Raw genomic sequence first — 19,325 nt, forward strand, 5'->3', positions numbered from 1 at the left:
GCCTCTCTTATGCTAATAGTGGCGTAAAAGAAGTCAGCAGCGCCGGGCTAAGACTTCTTCAGCATGCTAAATCAAGGCCACATTACTTATTCATGCAAATAAATTGAAAGTCATGTTGGGATTGATTTCCATTATTGTGAATGGCTGACAACACTGTATTCTGTAGGAAACAGGGTAATCGTTGTTGTATAGGAGGTGCGATGCCATCCAGTATAAAGAAGCCCACATTTCTAACCCCTTGCTGAATGTTCTGTTGAATGAACCAACATTAGTGATCATTTAAATACATTTATTGATTCAAGCTTGCTGCAATTTCCTTATCAACAATTTAAAACGTAAAGCTTTTACACAACCCTTTACACACTGATGCATTTCATTGGGAGTTTCCATTCATGGCGTTAGGCTTCTCTAATCTAATCTATTACCAGTTGCTGTATTTTAAACAGCAAGCAGGAATCTGCTGCAATCTCAAAGGCAATGATTTAGTTTCTCATTCAGACCCAAGGCAGGAGTTTGGAAACTTTTGCTCTATCGTGTTCTAACAAATAAGACTAAGTTTGAGGCAGCAGCACAGCCAGAAGGACTTAATCTCATAATCAGAAGGCGTTCTCTGTCTTCCCTTATATTCACATTATGTTTTTCTTGGTTTTCTAAATGTCCTGCTGAGCCCTCACCCCCCTCTCTGTTTCACGACTTGCTTGGCTTTATAAGATAACCAAGTTTTTTTAAAGGCCTACATGTTGAAATAGTCATAATCATTAACATAAACCTCCCTAAAGTCTTTCTGCTTCAATCTTGTTCTCCCTCCTCTTCTCCTTTTCCCCCGGTACTTATCGTTAACACCTCTCTCATTACAGGTGTTAATTGCAGGTATATTATACAACTTATTATTGCCAATTGGATCAGCTGTCCTGTTACTACCATTTTTTATTATTTTTCTCTGACTCTTGCCATTACCCTGCGTAACCATCCTCAGCTAGAAAGGCAGAGTGTGTCTTTTGCATGCATGTGTGTATTTTTGTCAGCCTTGTGTCTCAGAGTCTGGCTGTGTCACTGAGTGTTTGTCAGTTTGAACCCTGCAAATCTGTGTGAATGTGCATGATTATCGTACTCTGCATGCGTGTGTCCATGAATTCAAGCCCATGTGGATATGCACATCTGTATAAAAGACAAAGAGTGTTCGTGTCTCACAGTGTGCATGAGTGAGTAAAAACTGTGTGTGTGTGTGTGTGTGTGTGTGTGTGTGTGTGTGTGTGTGTGTGTGTGTGTGTGTGTGTGTGTGTGTGTGTGTGTGTGTGTGTAGGCTGCTGATCGACTGCGAGCTGACAGGCTGTATGCCTGGACCTCCATCTCATCTTCACCACCCTGCTCCACTGTTCAGCTGGGTGGCTGGGCTCATTACAAACCCACGCTGGCGCGCACACACACACGCACACATATATACACACACACACACACACACACAGCTCTTCCTCAAATTCATTTATTTCTATCATTCTCTCTCTCTCTCTCTCTCTCTCACTTTTCTTGTTCTCCTCCATTTTGTGTCAACTTGTCATATTCTCCCGTTCTTTTCTTTATTCGTCTCCTTCTTACTCTTTTCATTCTCTCCACTTTTCTTTTATTCTCCTGTTTTTCCAGTGTCACATTCTCTCCTCTCGCACACAGCACATTCTACTTTTCTGTCTCTCTTTCTCTTTAAAAGTCAAAGCACCAGAGGGAGGGTCAGAGGGAAGGAGAAGTGAGGACAAGACTGAGAACAGCAGCAGGAGAAAAGGATGTGTGACAAAGGAAAAGATAGAGAGGAGATCTGCTTTTGGCAACAGGTCATGATTACCTATTGGGACATGATCTGCTTTTACAGTACAAGATCATGTACTCAATACATCCTTTTTAAAGTTTGAATATTCTTAAAAGGATATGAAGTGCATATAAAATGTATCATTACAAAATATCATCTGCATACTTCGCATGCCTATTCGTAGTAAGTTCATTTTATGATCTCAGGACCAATGTGACTGCTCTAGATCAAATGCATCTGTTTCACTCATCGACTCTGCACTGGAAGCAATATGACACTATGATTTGTATAGTTTTCTGGAGATTATTGAAGCAGTCTTGATTGCTTCAGATTAATGATGACAGTTTTCCAGTTGACCCATGTGCTTGTGGGGCTGCCTATCCCCTGTCAGCCTAAAGAGGGTGCTGTGGATTCAACATTTAATGAGCAATCACAGACTGTGCTGGCACTGCAAGCTGCTTAGTAGATAGGGCCAATGTTGAGCTGATCATGTGATTCACACCTTCTCAAAACAGCTGGGCCGCCGCTGTACAGGGGCTGAGAATAGCATGCTGTTCGTGGTAATAACAGTTTGACATAGGGAAGTGCCACTGTGTGAATGACAGCCTTTATATTTGTCTATGAAGCAGCTGAAACTACTGAGAGGATGTTTGATAGCACAGTGTAACCATCTCCACGATAATAATCTGTGCCACATTTGCCTGTAAATTACTGGACATGCAACAGCTTGTAGTGAACTCAAGAGATTCAATCCAACACTATTAACAAAAAAGACCCAAGACAAAGGAAAGGAGGCCAGCTAAAATCAGAATATGTACATACAAGTATTGTATGCAAATGTGTACCTGTTAGTGTGTTTTTTATTGTGTTATATAGACCAGGCATCAGATACTAATTGACCCCTCGCTAAGCCTCGCCCCCCCCCCCCCCCCCCCCGCGGCTACTCCGTCAAGCTGTCAGAGCTACCATGGAGCTCACATTGTCACAAACTACGCTCCCTGAATAAATATGAAATCAATTTTGGAAAAACAAAAAAAGGTTTACAAAATGCATTTGAAGGACAGAACCAGGATGTCAAACTGATTCAGCAGCGAAATCAGGTGAAAGAGATAAAGATCCAGAAACACCAACCACTGCTCGCTCCTGTGATGGCAGTGTTGCCAAAGGAGTTAAATCAAAACAAGAATAAGATGCATCAAACTCTTCTGATTGGACCTGAAACAATGACCATTACATGAGTCTTGCAAGACGTTGGAGGAATTTCTCGACAATTTAACCGTCCAGAAACATGTTTTTGTTTAACTAAAAAAGTAGTCAGTGATTGATAGAACACATTAAGATGAAAAAGAAACGCAGCTTTTTTTAAGTGGCATTTTTCACTGATGCTGCTATTAGGAAGTCCTGTCCTCATTTCTCAAGACATGTTTATAAATTGTGCCTTGATCAATGTTTTAACGTAATGTTTTAATAGCAAATTACTCCCATATTTGATCAAATTCTACACAAAGAGCATAATGCATAATCATTTTTTGATACCATAGATTTGATTATTATAGATTTCATTTCAAAGTTTGTAACAATTAGCCCTCATGTTGGTTACTTTTCTGCAGCATTACAGTATGCAATGTGATGCTTAACAACAAAAAAGGTGGAGGATTGACTAGTACACCCTTGAACTAAGGTAGATGCGTGTATGCGAGTCTCTGTGTGTATATTTGTGTTAAACCCTATGTCTCCTATAAAGAGAGGCAAGCGAAAGGTTTGGTCAGTAAGTGGTACAAGTGTCTATTCCTTTGTAACTCAATTAATGACTGTTTCACACTCTTCTTGAGGTTACGGGCTTGACGCCTAAAGATTTACAGTAAACGACCCACAGACATTAAACACCATAAGAGTTAAATAATGCATTTAAACGTGTGGTACCATTTGGTTGGTCAATTGTGTACAGTTTCAGGTTTAGTACACGTATATTTCTTAAACTAAGCCAAATGTACTTGTCTTAATTAGTGTGGGCTACAATTCTCACTCCTTTGAAGAAAAGTGACATGATTTATTTTCTGCAAGTGACAAACACACCCATCAATGCCAACAGTAACCGTGATTGTAAAGTTTGCTGGCTTGTTTTATGGTAAACAGTCACAATCAGAGCTGTGTCGAAGGCCTCTGCCCAGTCTTCAACTGTGTTAGGTTTAAAGGTCAAGGAAACAGGAAATGGCTAAGTGGCCTATGAAGGGGCTGGGCACAGACTTGGCCAGGCAGCATGACTACATGACACATGGCTTGGGGCTCACCATGCCTAATGAAACACATCAAACATTGGGTGATTACTGGGGACCGCTGAGTCTAAGTGTCTGTGTGTGCATTTGTAGGCTCATAAGGGAAGAGTGTGTGTTTACATGTGTATTTTCACACACAGTATGTATAGACAATAGTAACTTACCTAGTGAGTGAGCAGCGGTTGTTTTGGAGCTGAAAAATCGTCCCAGTCCCAAGTCTCCTAGCTTCACTACTCCTGTAGCTGTGATGAAGACATTGGCTGGCTTGATATCTGGAGAGAAGATAGTGTGTTTTTTATAAAAATCTAAACAACTGTTTAAATTGCTAATGTCACATTAATGACAGTACTGAGATATGATTATCATCAAATTATGTGTCCAATGTGATAAACTTGGGAAAGCTTCAGAAAACATGACTGTATTACACGCATGAAGTGTAAATATTTTTTTGCATTTCAGTGAATGTGGGCGTTAGCAAATGTTTCTGTTGCTTTTTGTAAAGTAATTTTAATGTGACCCACGCCAGCCGTTGAAATTTACTGCTCTAATATAACTGTAAGCGTCTTTTGAATAGGCGGTCTCTGTTAAGTGGTCATTAAAGTGCAGAGCTCAGGGTTCATTAGTGTCCCTGTGCCCTAATCAGAGTCAGCCGAACGGAAGTACACCACCTGTGTGTGTGTACTTGTGTGTACATGCGTGTGTAGCAGCCTATGCGCATGGATCCAGGACTTGATTTGACTTGGCCCTACTAAAAGCATGTGGTCCCATAAACACTGTGTTCTCTGGTCTATGTGTTGTTTAACACCTACACTTAAGCCTTCTGTCATATGCAACAAGGCCGATCACTCGCTGTATACAACAACTTCTTAAGATGCTTTTCCCACCTTCCAGACATCCATTGGTTTCAGTTCAATTAGGTATACTATTAAAAACTAGCTTACTGAGACTTTAAACTTGTTTGAGATAGATTGTCCATCACAACCAACAACACCTTCATTTATGGTACAGTTGCAAGCAAAGATGTTCTGTTAAGATTCAGGACCACGTCTCATTTTATTTGAGGTTGAAGAGTATTTTTGAGGCCAAGCTTCCATTAGACAATGGGATCCCATCACTTTCTATCAAGAGGGTCAATGCCCACCTTGTCTGGTGTGTCTCAAACACATGTAGGTCTTGTGTTAGGACAGTGTGCAACTCCATATTAAGGATGCCTCTACTCTCACATCTGTATGCTACTCAGACACCACCACTGAAAAATAGTCAATTAATAAAAAATATGTTCCGAAATGCAATAGAGATCGGCCTTTTTTTTTTTTAAAAAGCGAACTAGATAATTTGAAAGTTGTTTAAAAATGGGGAGAGAATGTGTTTTAAAGTGCTAATGTGAGATTTGGAAATTGGTCATCTGCTTTGAGATATTATTCACATGATGAATCATGTCTATTTGGGGTTTCCTCAAATCTAGTATTCTAGAAAAGTTCACCAATTCATGTGAATATATCGCAACATTTAAGAGGAGGTGAGAAAAGATGTGAGCAGCTGCAGCATTTGTGTAAATCCCACATAAGAAAATATTACTTTTTCTTTTTAGAAACTTCACCAGATTGATGAGATCTTACAATGAACAAATAAGCCAATTTCTTCTTTGTATTGTTATGTGTGTGAGTGTATGCTTATGTACAGTGTGGGTGTGTGGGTGTGTGCGTGTGTGCGTGCGTGGGTGCATAAACGCTACCTCTGTGCATGACTCTCCGAGAGTGCATATGTTCGAGCGCACTGCAGAGCTGGACAAAGTATTTCCACACTGTTCTCTCTGGGATGAGCCTCCTCTGCTTCTTAAAGTGCTGTAAAGTAAACGCAAACACACAAATACCAAATCAGAAAATCAGCATTCCTGAAAGAAGGCACAAATAAAATATTTTATTCGGAGTGGGAAAAGGTCTTCGGTGGCACGGAATACCATTTTAAGATGGTTGCTAAGTGTTTATGTCTGTGTGTGTTTATACAGCATCCAGCCAAAGTCCCCAGCTCTGACTCTAGCTAATGCCCCAGCTAATGCAACCCAGACCACTCTCCTCTCGGTCCGTCCTTTGACTAACCAAGCTTCGCCTCATTTTCTCTATGGCCTTCAATGGAAAGCACATGCATTCTTAGGAACAGAGAGAAGACATTTTGTGGTAGCTTCCAAAACTCTCCCATCTGGCATATAGCTCTTTTGTTAGGTACAGCTTTCAGTGGCATCGTGGTTCCAGTTGATTTTGGTTTATTTTTCATTTTGGATGACTGAGTGAGTCATCCTGAATCATCAAGCGTGGGGTTCAATCCAGAGAAGCCACAACGATGACAGAGCTTCAACTTCGGCCAAATATCTTATTGATCAACAGTGACAATAATCAAGTGAGGATAGGAACTCCTCCTCATACAGTAGTGGTTAAGACCAAGCCTAAACAACAGGACGTTGTGGGGTGCCCCATTGCCCCATTTTCAAGAAAGGGAAGTCTTAAATCGGGCCGGCTAGGATGTGGCCAAAAACTTGTTTTGTGAGATCACAAAGTGGCCTTTTGACCACCAAAATATAATCAATCAGTTGCATTAACAGAGAGGTGACTACCTAAATCAGACCATAACACTTAATCAAGTAAAGAAGGAACATTACGGACAAGAATTCAATAAAATGTTGCAATGCATTGCTAAATGCATAATGGGATATTGGTCTCGACACAATAACCATGTTTGTACTGTACGTACAATGTGCATACTGCGTGGACATTTATGTTATGCATCGGGAACTGAATCGGCTTACAATCCATCAGAACTGCCGGTGCATCAGTTACTGTGTGCGTGTGTGTGTGTGTGTGTGTATGTGTGTGTGTGTGCGTGAGAGAGAGATTGTGTCTTTGGTGTGTCTTGATGAGGCTACACTATGTATGACACTACATTAGTTTATTGAATATATAGTAAGAAGTAAGAAGAAGGTTTATCTACTATAGAAACACAATCATATATATCTAGTGTTGTCAGGAGTCAAGGAGGTCCAAACCCAAATATACATTAAGACATAAAGCAAGAGAGACAGAATGAGAGAAAAGAAAGAGAGGGAGATAACAGATAGTGGAAGTAAGTGAAAGCTAAGTAAAAAGTGAAAAGGTTGTCGGTGATGGTAAGAGAAACAAAGGAAGATATGAAAGAAAGAGAGGAATAGAGAAAGATAGATGGAGAGAGGGAGGGATAGACCTTGGCCTACATGCAAACAAAGCTTGAGTGAGGAACCATTCTTCCCTTGCCCTCCTATTTCCATATCAGAGGAGTGTTTGATGTCAATGGGGGAGCACATAGGCGCCCACCAACACCACCACCCTCCTTCTCCTCTCCATGCCTTTAACAGCAAACACTGCACATGCAATATTCTGTAAATGCATGCAAATCAAGGACCATTTGATTTCATTTGAATTCTGAGATGGTCAGAGAGAGAGTAATAGAGAATGAGGGGGGGAGAGAGCAGCGTGGAGGACGAGAAATCAAAAAGAATAAAACATTTTAAATTCATGCATTGGGGGGGGGGGGTGTTCTGTTTTACATATGGTACACTGTTCAAATGTGTTTACTTCACATTACAGCCTTGAAGGGGAGGTGGGCGGGGGGGGCTAATCCATGGCACGCACCTGTGGACTGCCACTTTTACATTATAAACACAAATCATTTAAAACTGTGAAGGAGACAAATGGTGAGAAGTAGAGGCATGTACTTGTGTGTGTGACTGTATATTGTCAGTAGTCATAACACAGTTGACAGTCCGAATGCTCCCAGCATCCTTGGTAGCTTTAGCTAAGATAGCAGTGACGCTCAGTGGTTTGTAATCCTACATCTTCAGGCTGCCTTGATACATCTTTGTAAAGTGCATCTCTGAACATCTGCGTGAGTGTGTGTTTCTGTGGTTGTGTCTGCACATTGTTTGCTTACACACAGTATGCCATATGTATGAATTCAGTGTGTGTGTGTGTGTACCAGATATATATCACTGGTGCAAGTGTGTGTGCTGAGCCTGCCATGTTCACTCTCTTGTACCGCTAATCCTCGCCTCTCCTAATTTGCCGTGTTGAACTGTGCGGATGTGGATCTGCTGACTATGACTGCAAACAGGTTGTCGAGCTGTGCCGATACAACGCTGCGGCATCATTTATGCATAGTAGAAGGAGACCGGGCTTTTTACATGCACACCACAAATGTGTTATACTGGCAGGTTCATATAATAACTAGGGGTTTTGTCCAACTCAAAGATGAACAACAGGGTGAGCCACTTTTGAACAAGCATGTTCCTTCCGCTCCAATTACAATAACATCCCTCCAGAAAAAAACATTATTGATTTAGCTGTAAGACATGGTCAACTCAAAACTTTCATGTGGCTCAAAGTCACTCATTATGTACTCAATTCGAATATACAATTGCATACATGTTGACTCTGATTATTTAGGACCAGAGAAATTATTACATGTCTTATCGGAGGTAGATCGAGCCAAGATGAAAAGCTGATGACAGCTTTTATGGAAATTATTCTCTAGTTTAATTAAAAGGCAGATAAAGTATGCTGAGTATTCGTTCTACATACAACACATGCTGAAACTTTATGACCATTACTCATCGCCCGATTCTTAACAACTTCCTTCTCAGTCCACACAGTGCTGGGATTAAAGAGCTTGCAGGAGGCATTATATTAGTTGGTTTTTGGATCCAGTAAGGAATGGATGATTCAGATTGACTCAGTGTCCAGGTAGTGAAAAGCCGTTAACAACCACAAACCACAGACTTCCTGCCACCATTCCTTCAGTTATTAAAGCCCACGTCAGCAGTTTGTTGCTTCCATGCTGGCATTCCTTTAGACACCAAATGTGTGATATGGTGTTGAACTGATTATTCTGTCAGATATTAGATATACCAGAATTTCCCCTTTTAACAACATGGATTTTTGGTTTATGTGATAAAGAAACTCAGTTGAGTCCGTATCTTGCATTGCTCTTGTGGTTGAGTGTTGCTTGTAGTATATTATGACCACACAGCAGTCGGGTCAAGAGCTAGCTACTGGGTTTGTTGATGTAGAGAGTTCCTTACCTTGATCATACGTGAGAGGTCCCCTGCATCGGCTAGCTCCAGGACTATATTCAGCTCATTGTCCTCAATGAAAGACGCATGGTACTTTATCACGTTTGGGTGGTTCAATTGCTATGGAGAAAAGAAATGACATGTCATGGAGAAAGAAAGAAAAAGCGATCAAAAGACATGTTGGTGACACTTGTCACTTTAAGGGCTTCCATGGTCACACTACCTAATCCAAGAGTGAAACATTCATTGTTGAAGTTATAGACAGTAGCATCTTTTTGCAGACTTAATAAACAATTCATATCAAACAATCCCATCAGCTAATAAAAAAAAAAAACAGAGGTTCATGTCATGTCAGAGGTTGTGCATTCCACTGTTCTTTCACCACCAATTAAAACAAAACAGTTGTATACATATTTTGAAGACCTATTTTGTAAGGGTGGACCTAATGAGACGGTTTTGTCCTCCACTGTGACAAAGCTGGGTGACATGTCAAAAACAACCCCTCAGTCTGTGATGACAACAACCCATGTGTGAAACAAACACGCGCGCACACACACACACACACACACACACACGCACACGCCTGACAGGCTGACATGGCTGGCAGTCAGAAAAACAAGCATCCCAGGCTCATCTCTGGCTGAGATTCCTTCCTGTTGGTTGGTCAATAAGGCAGGAACAGCATTCCCTGTAGTAAACAAAAAGTATCTATCCATCCAGAGCAAGAAGAGAAAAGAGGGAGGGAGAGAGGGGCAATGAAGGGAAAGAAACAAATGACACAGTGACACAGACAAGCAAAAGAATGATGGAGACAGTGCAGGTTGAAGAGGTAGGGAAAGAGAACAAAGGTGAGCAAGGGAAAGAAAAGAGCATGAGAGTAATAAGGTGAGCACTTCTTATAGACAGCCTATGGGTGAGCAGAGTTGGAGAAAGGGCGGAGGGAAAAGGGAGATGGTGATATGTTGAGAGCTGGAGACATGCAATGGAGGGGGGAGGGGGGGTGATGTGAGCAGACAGAGCAGTGTGACACACGTCCTCCACTCGGCTCCGCTTTCTCTGCTGTGATTAAAGAAATGTTCATGCTCCGGATGATGCCAAGAAAAGGGAAAAGGAGCGCACAGTACAGTGCACTAGGCAACACTCCACTCTCCACTCCGTCTCTGCATCCCTCCACAGTCCCCTTCCTCATGTCTCCATCTTTCCTTGTCCCTCCCTTGTCCTCTCTTGCCAGATGTATTTTTGGCTCAGAGTGGCAGGTCAGCACGGCTCCAGACTGTAACACAGCCAGGGAGTGGCTGTTACAGTCCCCCCCCCTCTCAACCCACTCCTCTTCCACAACTTGAACCTCAAGCGGAAGATACAGAGAGAAGTTCACATGCAGATGTTTATGTAAATGATGGATGCAATACAACAATCATTCATTGGTAAATATCACACACAGTCTAGCATGATTATGTAATTACACATGCTCGCTGAGACCCACCAGTGTGTGTAATTACTTAATCATGCAAGACTCAATGTGATATATTTGGTGAGCTGGTGATGTGTTCCAAAGAAGAACAAGATACTAACTAATTCAATCTGATGGTACAAAATTAACCATGATAATGAATTAGGTTAGAGTGTATTTATAAACAGAATTACACGCTCGGAGGAAAGCAGCTGGTAGGAATATGAATAACAATATTAAAAACAATTTTCTTTTTGTTCAGTTGAGAAGGATGAATTAAAAACAGCTTTTAATGTCCATCATCAGAATAAATGAATGCCACATTGATATTTGGCAATAAACTGAACAAGAAAATTAGTAGACATGCAATGTTGGGTTGTTTGTCCATCTGAAGGCAAACTATGAAAAGAAAAATTTCTACAAAATTTGCAAAATAAAGAGACCTAAAGATTAGTGTGTGTGTGTGTGTGTGTGTGTGTGTGTGTGTGTGTGTGTGTGTGTGTGTGTGTGTGTGTGTGTGTAGAACCCAGACATGGACGCTCACACAACACATTCTTACGGAGGCATAAAAGTGTGGATTTAAACAAAAGGGCAGAGTGAGAAGTGAGATTCTCCAGAGTTGAAATCATCATGCCAGAACAGGAAAATACAGATGAACGAGTAGACATAAACACAGACAGACAAACAAACAAATAAGCAGACTGTTGAAATGCCATGACTGTGTGTGTGTGTGTGTGTGTGTGTGTGTGTATGTGTATGTGTATGTGTATGTGTGCGTGTGCGTGTGTGTATGTGTATGTATATGTGGATGTGTATGTGTATGTGTATGTATACGCGTGTGTGTGTGTGTGTGTGATCATGTGCCAGGATGTGTGTCATTCCAGTCGCTTCATGCCAGTGTGCTTCTCATTATTCTGATTTGGCCGTGTGTCTTGCTGGCCTGTCTAGTGGGGATAAGGCAGAGGGTCTGTCTCTCTCTCACACTCAGCCCTTTATCATCAGGCTGGCTGGGCAGCACAGGGTCGGGCATAACTTCCATCTTCACTAGCAATCAGCTTACAGGATGAAAGAAAGGGAACAAAAAGCTCTGAGAAACGGCGAGCAAGGAGAGAAAAGGTATAGATGGAACGACATAGCAACAGGGTGAATAAGACATAATAAATAGGAGTAAGCAGAAGGGGAAGGACACAGAGGAAGAGGGTCCATATAATGAGAAGGAAATAAAGGAAATGAGAAACAGTCACCTGGCAGAGTGACATTCAACCCAACCAGGACCCCTTTTAGGAGGTCAGAGATACAGATTCAGGCAAACCCTGTTGTCTCGTGCCATCAAGTCAATGATCTGCTACTCAGATTACAGCTCTCTACAGGGCCTCGCCTGCATCTGAGTATTGTTGTCTTTGATTGGCCCAACGAGCCTCGGGAGCTTCAGTGATGTGTTTGAGTGGTACAAACTAATTGGTTTTGTTTTCTTCCCTAATGTGTACGTGTGAGCATGTGTGTATGTGCACAAACTGCCTGTGGTGCACAAGAATGTGGAGAAAGGCTTCATATATGGAGGGAAACGCTACCAGGAACACAGACATGCACACCATCAAACCAAAAACACACACACAACTTTGACACACATCTAGGATCTGGCAGACAGGGGGAAATATTGAAGCTGTCATTAGTTTGTTCATTAGTATTTGAGAGAAACTCAGCTGACACATTTTAAAGGTAGTTTGATAAATGAAACCACTTCATTGGAATAAATAAATAAAGCAAGATTAGGAAAGGAGGGAGGTAAAACATCAAGAGACTCATGAGGGAGACTGCCAAATGTCCATGATGATGCACTGTTGCCCAGCTCTAAACATTACAAAAAGATACAAAAAAAGCATTTAAAAAAAGAGTCAATGTGAGCCTAGGGGATGTTACACTGGTGCACCCCTGCGCACGCACACACACACACACACACACAGTAATACTCACAAACTCATTCACATTCTCAAACACCCCTCTGCAGTATAACCATGTAAGGAAGCGCGCACACACGTGCATGTGCCCACACATCGACACACAAATCCAAGCCGTCTGGTGCAGATCAATTGTTTTCCTGTGGTGGAAGGTCTCAGCTGAGGCACCTTAAGAGAACAGAGCGCAGCGCATGACGCTGTCTCCCTCCTCTCTGGTTCTTTACCTTAAGGAGATCTATTTCTTTGATGCAATCTTGCCGAGCTTTGGCATCCATCAAGTCGAATATCTATCAAGAGATCAAAAGGGGAGAGAGAGAGAGAGAAAGAGAGAGAGAGAGAAAGAGAGAGAGAGAGGGCAGAGAGGGATGTTATGGCATATTCAAAAAATGTAAGATGGAGAGATGGGTAGAAAATAGGGAAAAAAACACTAAACAGAAAACATGGTTGCTGTTATCTAGAGGGTGCCGTTGGAGTGACTACAGGTGTTTCACATCTGAGCAACACACACAAATCCTTGTGTAAGGTGTGTATATGTGTGCACATGCTTTAACCAGTACAGTACATACTCTTGGTGTGCGTGTGTGTGTGTGTGTGTGTGTGTGTGTGTGTGTGTAAAAGTCAGTGAATACTGAATGTATGTGTATGAAACTGTGTGTGCATATTCAAGAGAACTGGGTCATGTTGTGATTTCATGTTGGTCATGTTGCCTTTCAAAAAATAAAAATAACTAACATCTATGCTGTCTGAGTGGTCTATTGTTTCATAGAAAAATAGAATCTGTTACCATTTTCTTGAATTTTTCAGCACACTGACATGCAATATATTTTACCATGAGTTACCATGCTTTCTTGAGTTTATCAAGTTGTGTTTGTGTATCAAGAATACCACTGTGTGTATTCATGACTTGTATTACAGTAGAATGTACAGCATGCAGGTGAGATGAGGTGAGGGATGATAATTGCCAGTAAGTGTGAGCATATTTGGCAGTTTGTGTTGGCCTCGTGAAATGTCAAAGGAAGAGATAAGAATAGTATTGGCTGCACTTGGTATCCAAAGTGATGTGTTACTGTGTCTTACCTGAACTTTCTTCAGGGCCACTGCGGTGTTGTCCAACAGGTACCTCGCCCTGTACACCTCACTGAACTGGCCACGTCCAATTTTCTTCTCAATCTGGAAGTTTGCCAGGGAGTTGTGGCCCATGTCTGGTTGCAGTGGTTTCTGATAATAATAATAATAATAATAATAATAATAATAATAATAATAATAATAATAAACAGCTTTGTAAGCATTTGTGAACACACATGTGCTTTTTCAAACAGCGTATGCACACGCAAGGGAAACACTAATGAAATGATGAATGATATACAGACATTTTGTGGATGTATTTGCCATTGAAGTGCAACCATCTCCATTTTATCTTCAGAGGAAAAGATGAGGGCCAAAGATGTAGGTAAAACTGTGGTGAGGCCTCAGCTTCTGTAGTGTGTTTTGCTGAGAGGCTGTTCTCGGCTTCAGATGATTTGACTGGTATGAGGCTGACATGTCAAGCTGTGAGAGGTCTTGTGGAATATGCACTCACTTAACTGCAGAACTGTATCACCTAACCAAAGCATATTGATGGAGGAACGTCCTTATTTTCTGTTATCACAAAGAGCACCAAGAAGTTTGAAACTTTGAACAGGCTGCAGAGAGGCTGGTATTCTTGGAAGCCGTTGTAATTGTACCTTAAATCTGCTAGGCCGGGAAGTGAATCACCCTTCATTGGTACTGTTTTGTTGCTAAAACAACAGTTTGAGCTCCCTGAAGAAGAGGTGAAAATAATATTTCCTAACATGGAAAAATAAAATATCCTATTACATAAATACAGACATCAAATCATTCCATTTAACTCGTGTTATAGTTCACAGGAATCCTCGTCTATCCTTTGTCTGCCAAGTTATATCACTGACAGTCTGGCACTGGGCCACAGACTACAAGACTCCTCGCCTCTCCTTCGCCACACGATTGGCTTTGCAGGCTGAAACACTCACCTTCCACAATTAAACACTAAAATAAACCAGAATAAGCCCCTCGGATATGATGTGTGAAAAAAAAAAAAAAAAAAAAAAGCACAGAGCAGGCTGCGTGACCTTTGCAGCGTTTTTGGTAAACTTGTACAAGGCGTCAGCGGGAGCAAACAGAAGGTGACAGATATCAGAATACCACATGTCACCAGCACTTCTGCCAATGTGGCCGTGGGAGCAGCTCAGGGGCAAGCGACTTGGGACAGAGGAAAGAAGACAAAAAGGGGGTATGTGTATGTGTCTCTTGGGGGAGACTAAAACACACTAGGAGTGTCATCACACTAACTCTGTCAAACTGCAAAACGTAAGTGAAGCCGTTTGACAGAGTTACATGTGGACCAGAGGCCATACAGGATTCCCTCAGGGGCCTGGTCTCACCAAGGACGACGATGAGATTCAAGGAAACATTTACAATTAAACCGAAACAAAGTACTGAAAAGGTTCGAGGTGCAGCAATAATGATTACAACTGAAAAATTGGACCGTTTTTTAATTTAAAAAAATAATAATAATTTAGTCTGTAAAATGTCAGAAACATTGTGAAATTGACCATCACAATTTCAAATGCCCATGGTAACATTGTTAACCCCAAAATAATCAATTCACAATGCTTACATTTGAGCTGTTGGAACCAGTGAATGTTTTTTTTTCTCACGGTTGACTAAATCAACAAATTGTTTCGTCATTAGTGGTCAACAAAAGCCTTAAGCCAAAAAAGGTTAAGCCTTATAATGTATTTAACAGAGCGAAAGGCTGTATATTTAAAGTTGACAACAAGTGGAGTGCTGTCACCACTCATTAAATTGTCTGCATGCTGACAACACCAACCCAATGACTGAATAGTATGTAGCAAAGATTAACCCACATCTGTATTGACAAATACAAAGACACACACATACATTGACAGTAAAGGGAAGCACAACTCCAAACAGGATTGTGCATAAAAGCTATAAGGCTGGGACTTTTAAAGTTTAAAGATGACAGCCAAAGGAAGAGGCGTGAGCCAATTAGATGCCCTGTTCAATTAACACGTAACACTGTCGAGGTGTGTGCATTTTTCAGCATCACACCACCATCATCCAAAGCTCTCTGAGAGTCACTGTGACAGAGAGCGTGACACACTGCTCCGCAACACACTGTATAACGGCTACCAATGAATGTTTTAACAATAGTTATATATTGTCCCAGTGTGGACTTTACATACAAAATAAACGTACATAGAGGAGAGGCATAATGCAAACCTACACACCTTCACATTGAAAGTGTGGCCATATTGTGCAATGACATGTCATAAGAGTGACGGATGCATTTGTGCAAGGATGGACAGTTTGAATGGTATAGATTCAGAGCGAGAGAGGACAAGAGGGCATTGCTTTCAGTAGCTGCGTGGTAGCTTGACAAATGTTAGCATGAGCCTCTAAAGCGCTGTGACAACCGCCTGCTGAGAGCACAGTCTTGCTAATGTGTCCTGGCATGCCAGCCCCCTAATCACACATTTACATATGCAATGACCTACATTTGCATGTCAGATCGCACACTGTCCGGCATGATTAACAGTGGGCACCTCCCTGTATGGAGTCGCCCTGGGTGGCAGCAGAGGCCGTGCGAGGGCGGAAGACAGGGCTGGAGGGAGGGCGGCTTTTTTGGCAGCCAAGGGGCCGAGCTGCCAGGCAGGATTATGTCAGCCAGCGGCCCCGGCATTAGACACTTCATTAGAGCTAATCTGTTTAGCAGTGGGCAGTGTATGTAAACTTCACAGGCCATTTGCGGCACCTCTTCGCCCCCTGGCCTGGCCTTCAAAGGGCAGCCAGGCCAAAGCTGAGTGACAGGCCGTCTCATCCGCCGCACACGGGTGTCACATAATCAGGAGCTCCCAGCTGAAACACAAGGGCCCAACAAACACACACACACAAATAAGGGGAAGTCACAGAGGAATGACCCTGAATGACTGAACAAACCTGCTTGTAAGAATCGATTGTCCGCGTGTAGGTTACCTATGATGGTGGAGATAACCCAAAGATGAAGAATTGCCTAGTGGACCTTTCAGTAGAACAGTGTTTCTTGTTCATCTAAATGGGTTTCAAATGCTGCCAAGGGTACAAATTTGATTCAGTCTTTGGCATATTTACCTTAAATCAATTAATTGCTTCTTTTATTTAATTATATATATATATATCTACCGCAAAACTCATCTCATATATCAATGCTAAGGCAAAAAGAGGAACACAAATCCTCTACCACTGGACAATATATCATTTAGTCAATGAAAAGTTGGTAAATACAATACAGGGTCAGAAATGATCACTACCTACAGTACTATAAATACAGGCCTAGACAAAGTTAGTTACACAATTTGTTTTTTACAGTCTCTTACTAAATTCGGAGCTTCATAATACAGACTTTCATGTTTTCTTGACTTACATTTCTGTGGTGTGCTTACTCTTTTCACTCACATCATTCTGGTTGGTGATGGGGACAAGCTGCAGGGGATGGAGATAAGTGGCAGCCATGCAAGGCATTATGGGTAATTTCTGTGAGGGACAGTGTGTCTAGGGTATAAAGGTGACACACAACCGCCATGGGCTACTCACTAGCAGGGGGATTGAAAGAGAAAGAGTAAAAGAGAGCGAGAGAGAGCGAGAGAGAGCGAGAGAGAGAGAGAGCGAGAGCGAGAGCGAGAGCGAGAGAGAGAGAGAGAGAGAGAGAGAGAGAGAGAGAGAGAGAGAGAGAGAGAGAGAGAGAGAGAAAAGAGAGAGAGAGAGAACAGACAGCTCATCGAAGGAAGTGTGATACGGGCTGCCCAATAATGACACCATTGCCAAACACAACTGACAAGACACATGGAGAGTGGAAGAAGGAATGCGGAAGACAGGGAGAGGGAGACAGAGTGAGAGGGGGGAGGGGGGGAGACAAGCAGCAGAGGGGCGAGGGTGTGATGTGACAGCCCAGCAGCGCCAACGGCTGCCACAGGAAGGCCAGCGGTGGAAGTGAGGTGCTGTCTCCCATGGAGAGAGACTGAGAGGGATGCAGTAACCGAGAGAGAGAAACTCAGGGCACATCCACACTAAACCGGCCAAATTCACAAATTGATCTCTGCATCTTGGCACACTGAGCAACCTCAAAAACAAAGCTTTACAACCAATTTAAATTCCAGAATGTAGCTATGTATTTTTGTGTTGATGGGGAAATTAGATGAGCCAACAGTAGAAAAAGAAAAAGAAAAGAGGAGAGAAAAGAAGGAAATGACCAGGCCAATTAAGGGTGGTGGGGTAAAGAAAATTGATGAAAAATTATGACTCGATGCAGAAAACTCAATAATCATACATTTTAAACTCAATTATCAACGTTATGATCACCTGCAACAATTCTGGAGTGTCCATACCTTACGGCTGACCCTGAACGCAACAGATGTAATACACGTGCAACTTGTTTACATTCTAAGCTAGGCTAAATATTGGCAGAGTTTTGGGGAGGGACGGCTGAGCTTGAGCAACTGAATATGGATACGATCTGACCGGCACCCCCTGGCTTGAAAGATAATGTATGGAAGCATTTCGTCTCTTTTTTTTCCCTCCAAAACTGAAAAGGAAGAAGTGAATCACAAAGTAGATTGACATTTTTTTTTTGCCAAGGATTTGTGTCCCCACTCAGTAATTAAGAACTTTCGCACCATGTTGCAAACTTTGAAATAAAGATACAACATTCATGTCAACGTTTTTTTTTTTAATGCCGTTGACATCTGCTGTCACAGAATCTTGTGTGATCGTGACCATGCACTTTATCAGTGCATGCACAGTTTATGTGCTGAATTATGTGTGACACAAATTGTTTTCACATTTAAAGTTTATCATATTTGCGGGATTACAATGGACGTAGTCTACAAGAGAGAAAGGGAGGAATACAAGGAGAGGCAGAGACAGCAACTGGCGGGCAGTGGGGCCCACTCCCAAACCAACCAGCCCCCTTGAGCACGGCACCATGCAATATTCATCTTCAGCCGACCGACAGGATTCACCCCAAAGGTGATTTTCTTTCCTCTCCTCTCAATCTGCTCCACAACTGCACCGCCTTGTCTCAGCACTTACAGACGGATCCGTGTCTGTCAAACTCTGCAGTGACGATCAAAATCTGATCTGAGGGGGCCTCCTCACCAACCCTCTCACTCACTCAAAGAGCAAATGCACCATTAAAAATGCACATCTTACCAGCTCATCTCGTTTACCTAATGCATATGCATCATACCTCCGGGACCAAGAGAAATGATATTGCAAGCGATACAGAATATCCTTCATCACATATACAATTCAGATTTCTTCAGGAGGAGGCTGGTGGTCCTCCCCCCCCCCGTGCTGCCGAGCAGACTGAACCTTGGGAAAGTGTGAAACAGATACAGGACTTGTTGAAAGACACCCATCTGGATGCTGCTTAGACAGTCATCTACATACTCTAACTGACTCTTTCTCTCCACTTCCCTCTAAATGTGAAATCAGTTCAGACATCTTCTGTGAGAGTAAAAAAACATGACGCAACAGAGAAACTTTACTGTGTTAAGCACAAAAATTGGAACAGATGAATTAACACAGACATAAACTGCTAGAAATAGACTGAAAAATCATTAAGCCTGAACCATAAAACACAATCAACTGCTGAGAGATCAGTGTGTGTGTGTGTGTGTGTGTG

General features: G+C 42.1%; 1 protein-coding gene across 4 annotated transcripts in view; it reads right to left on the reverse strand.

Moving 5' to 3' along the window:
- nek7 (NIMA-related kinase 7) overlaps window positions 1-19,325 on the reverse strand; it is a 53,807-nt gene that overhangs the window by 14,922 nt on the left and 19,560 nt on the right. For all 4 annotated transcript variants that reach the window (XM_034530000.1, XM_034529998.1, XM_034530001.1 and 1 more), the window contains 5 exons: window positions 13,661-13,801; window positions 12,808-12,870; window positions 9,185-9,295; window positions 5,813-5,921; window positions 4,242-4,349 (listed from right to left, as the gene is read on the reverse strand). In XM_034530000.1, coding sequence (XP_034385891.1) covers window positions 4,242-4,349; window positions 5,813-5,921; window positions 9,185-9,295; window positions 12,808-12,870; window positions 13,661-13,801 — 532 coding nt within the window. The remainder of the gene's footprint in view (window positions 1-4,241; window positions 4,350-5,812; window positions 5,922-9,184; window positions 9,296-12,807; window positions 12,871-13,660; window positions 13,802-19,325) is intronic.

The sequence above is a fragment of the Cyclopterus lumpus genome, chromosome 4 (assembly GCF_009769545.1).
Source record: "Cyclopterus lumpus isolate fCycLum1 chromosome 4, fCycLum1.pri, whole genome shotgun sequence".
In the NCBI taxonomy this organism is placed as follows: domain Eukaryota; kingdom Metazoa; phylum Chordata; class Actinopteri; order Perciformes; family Cyclopteridae; genus Cyclopterus; species Cyclopterus lumpus.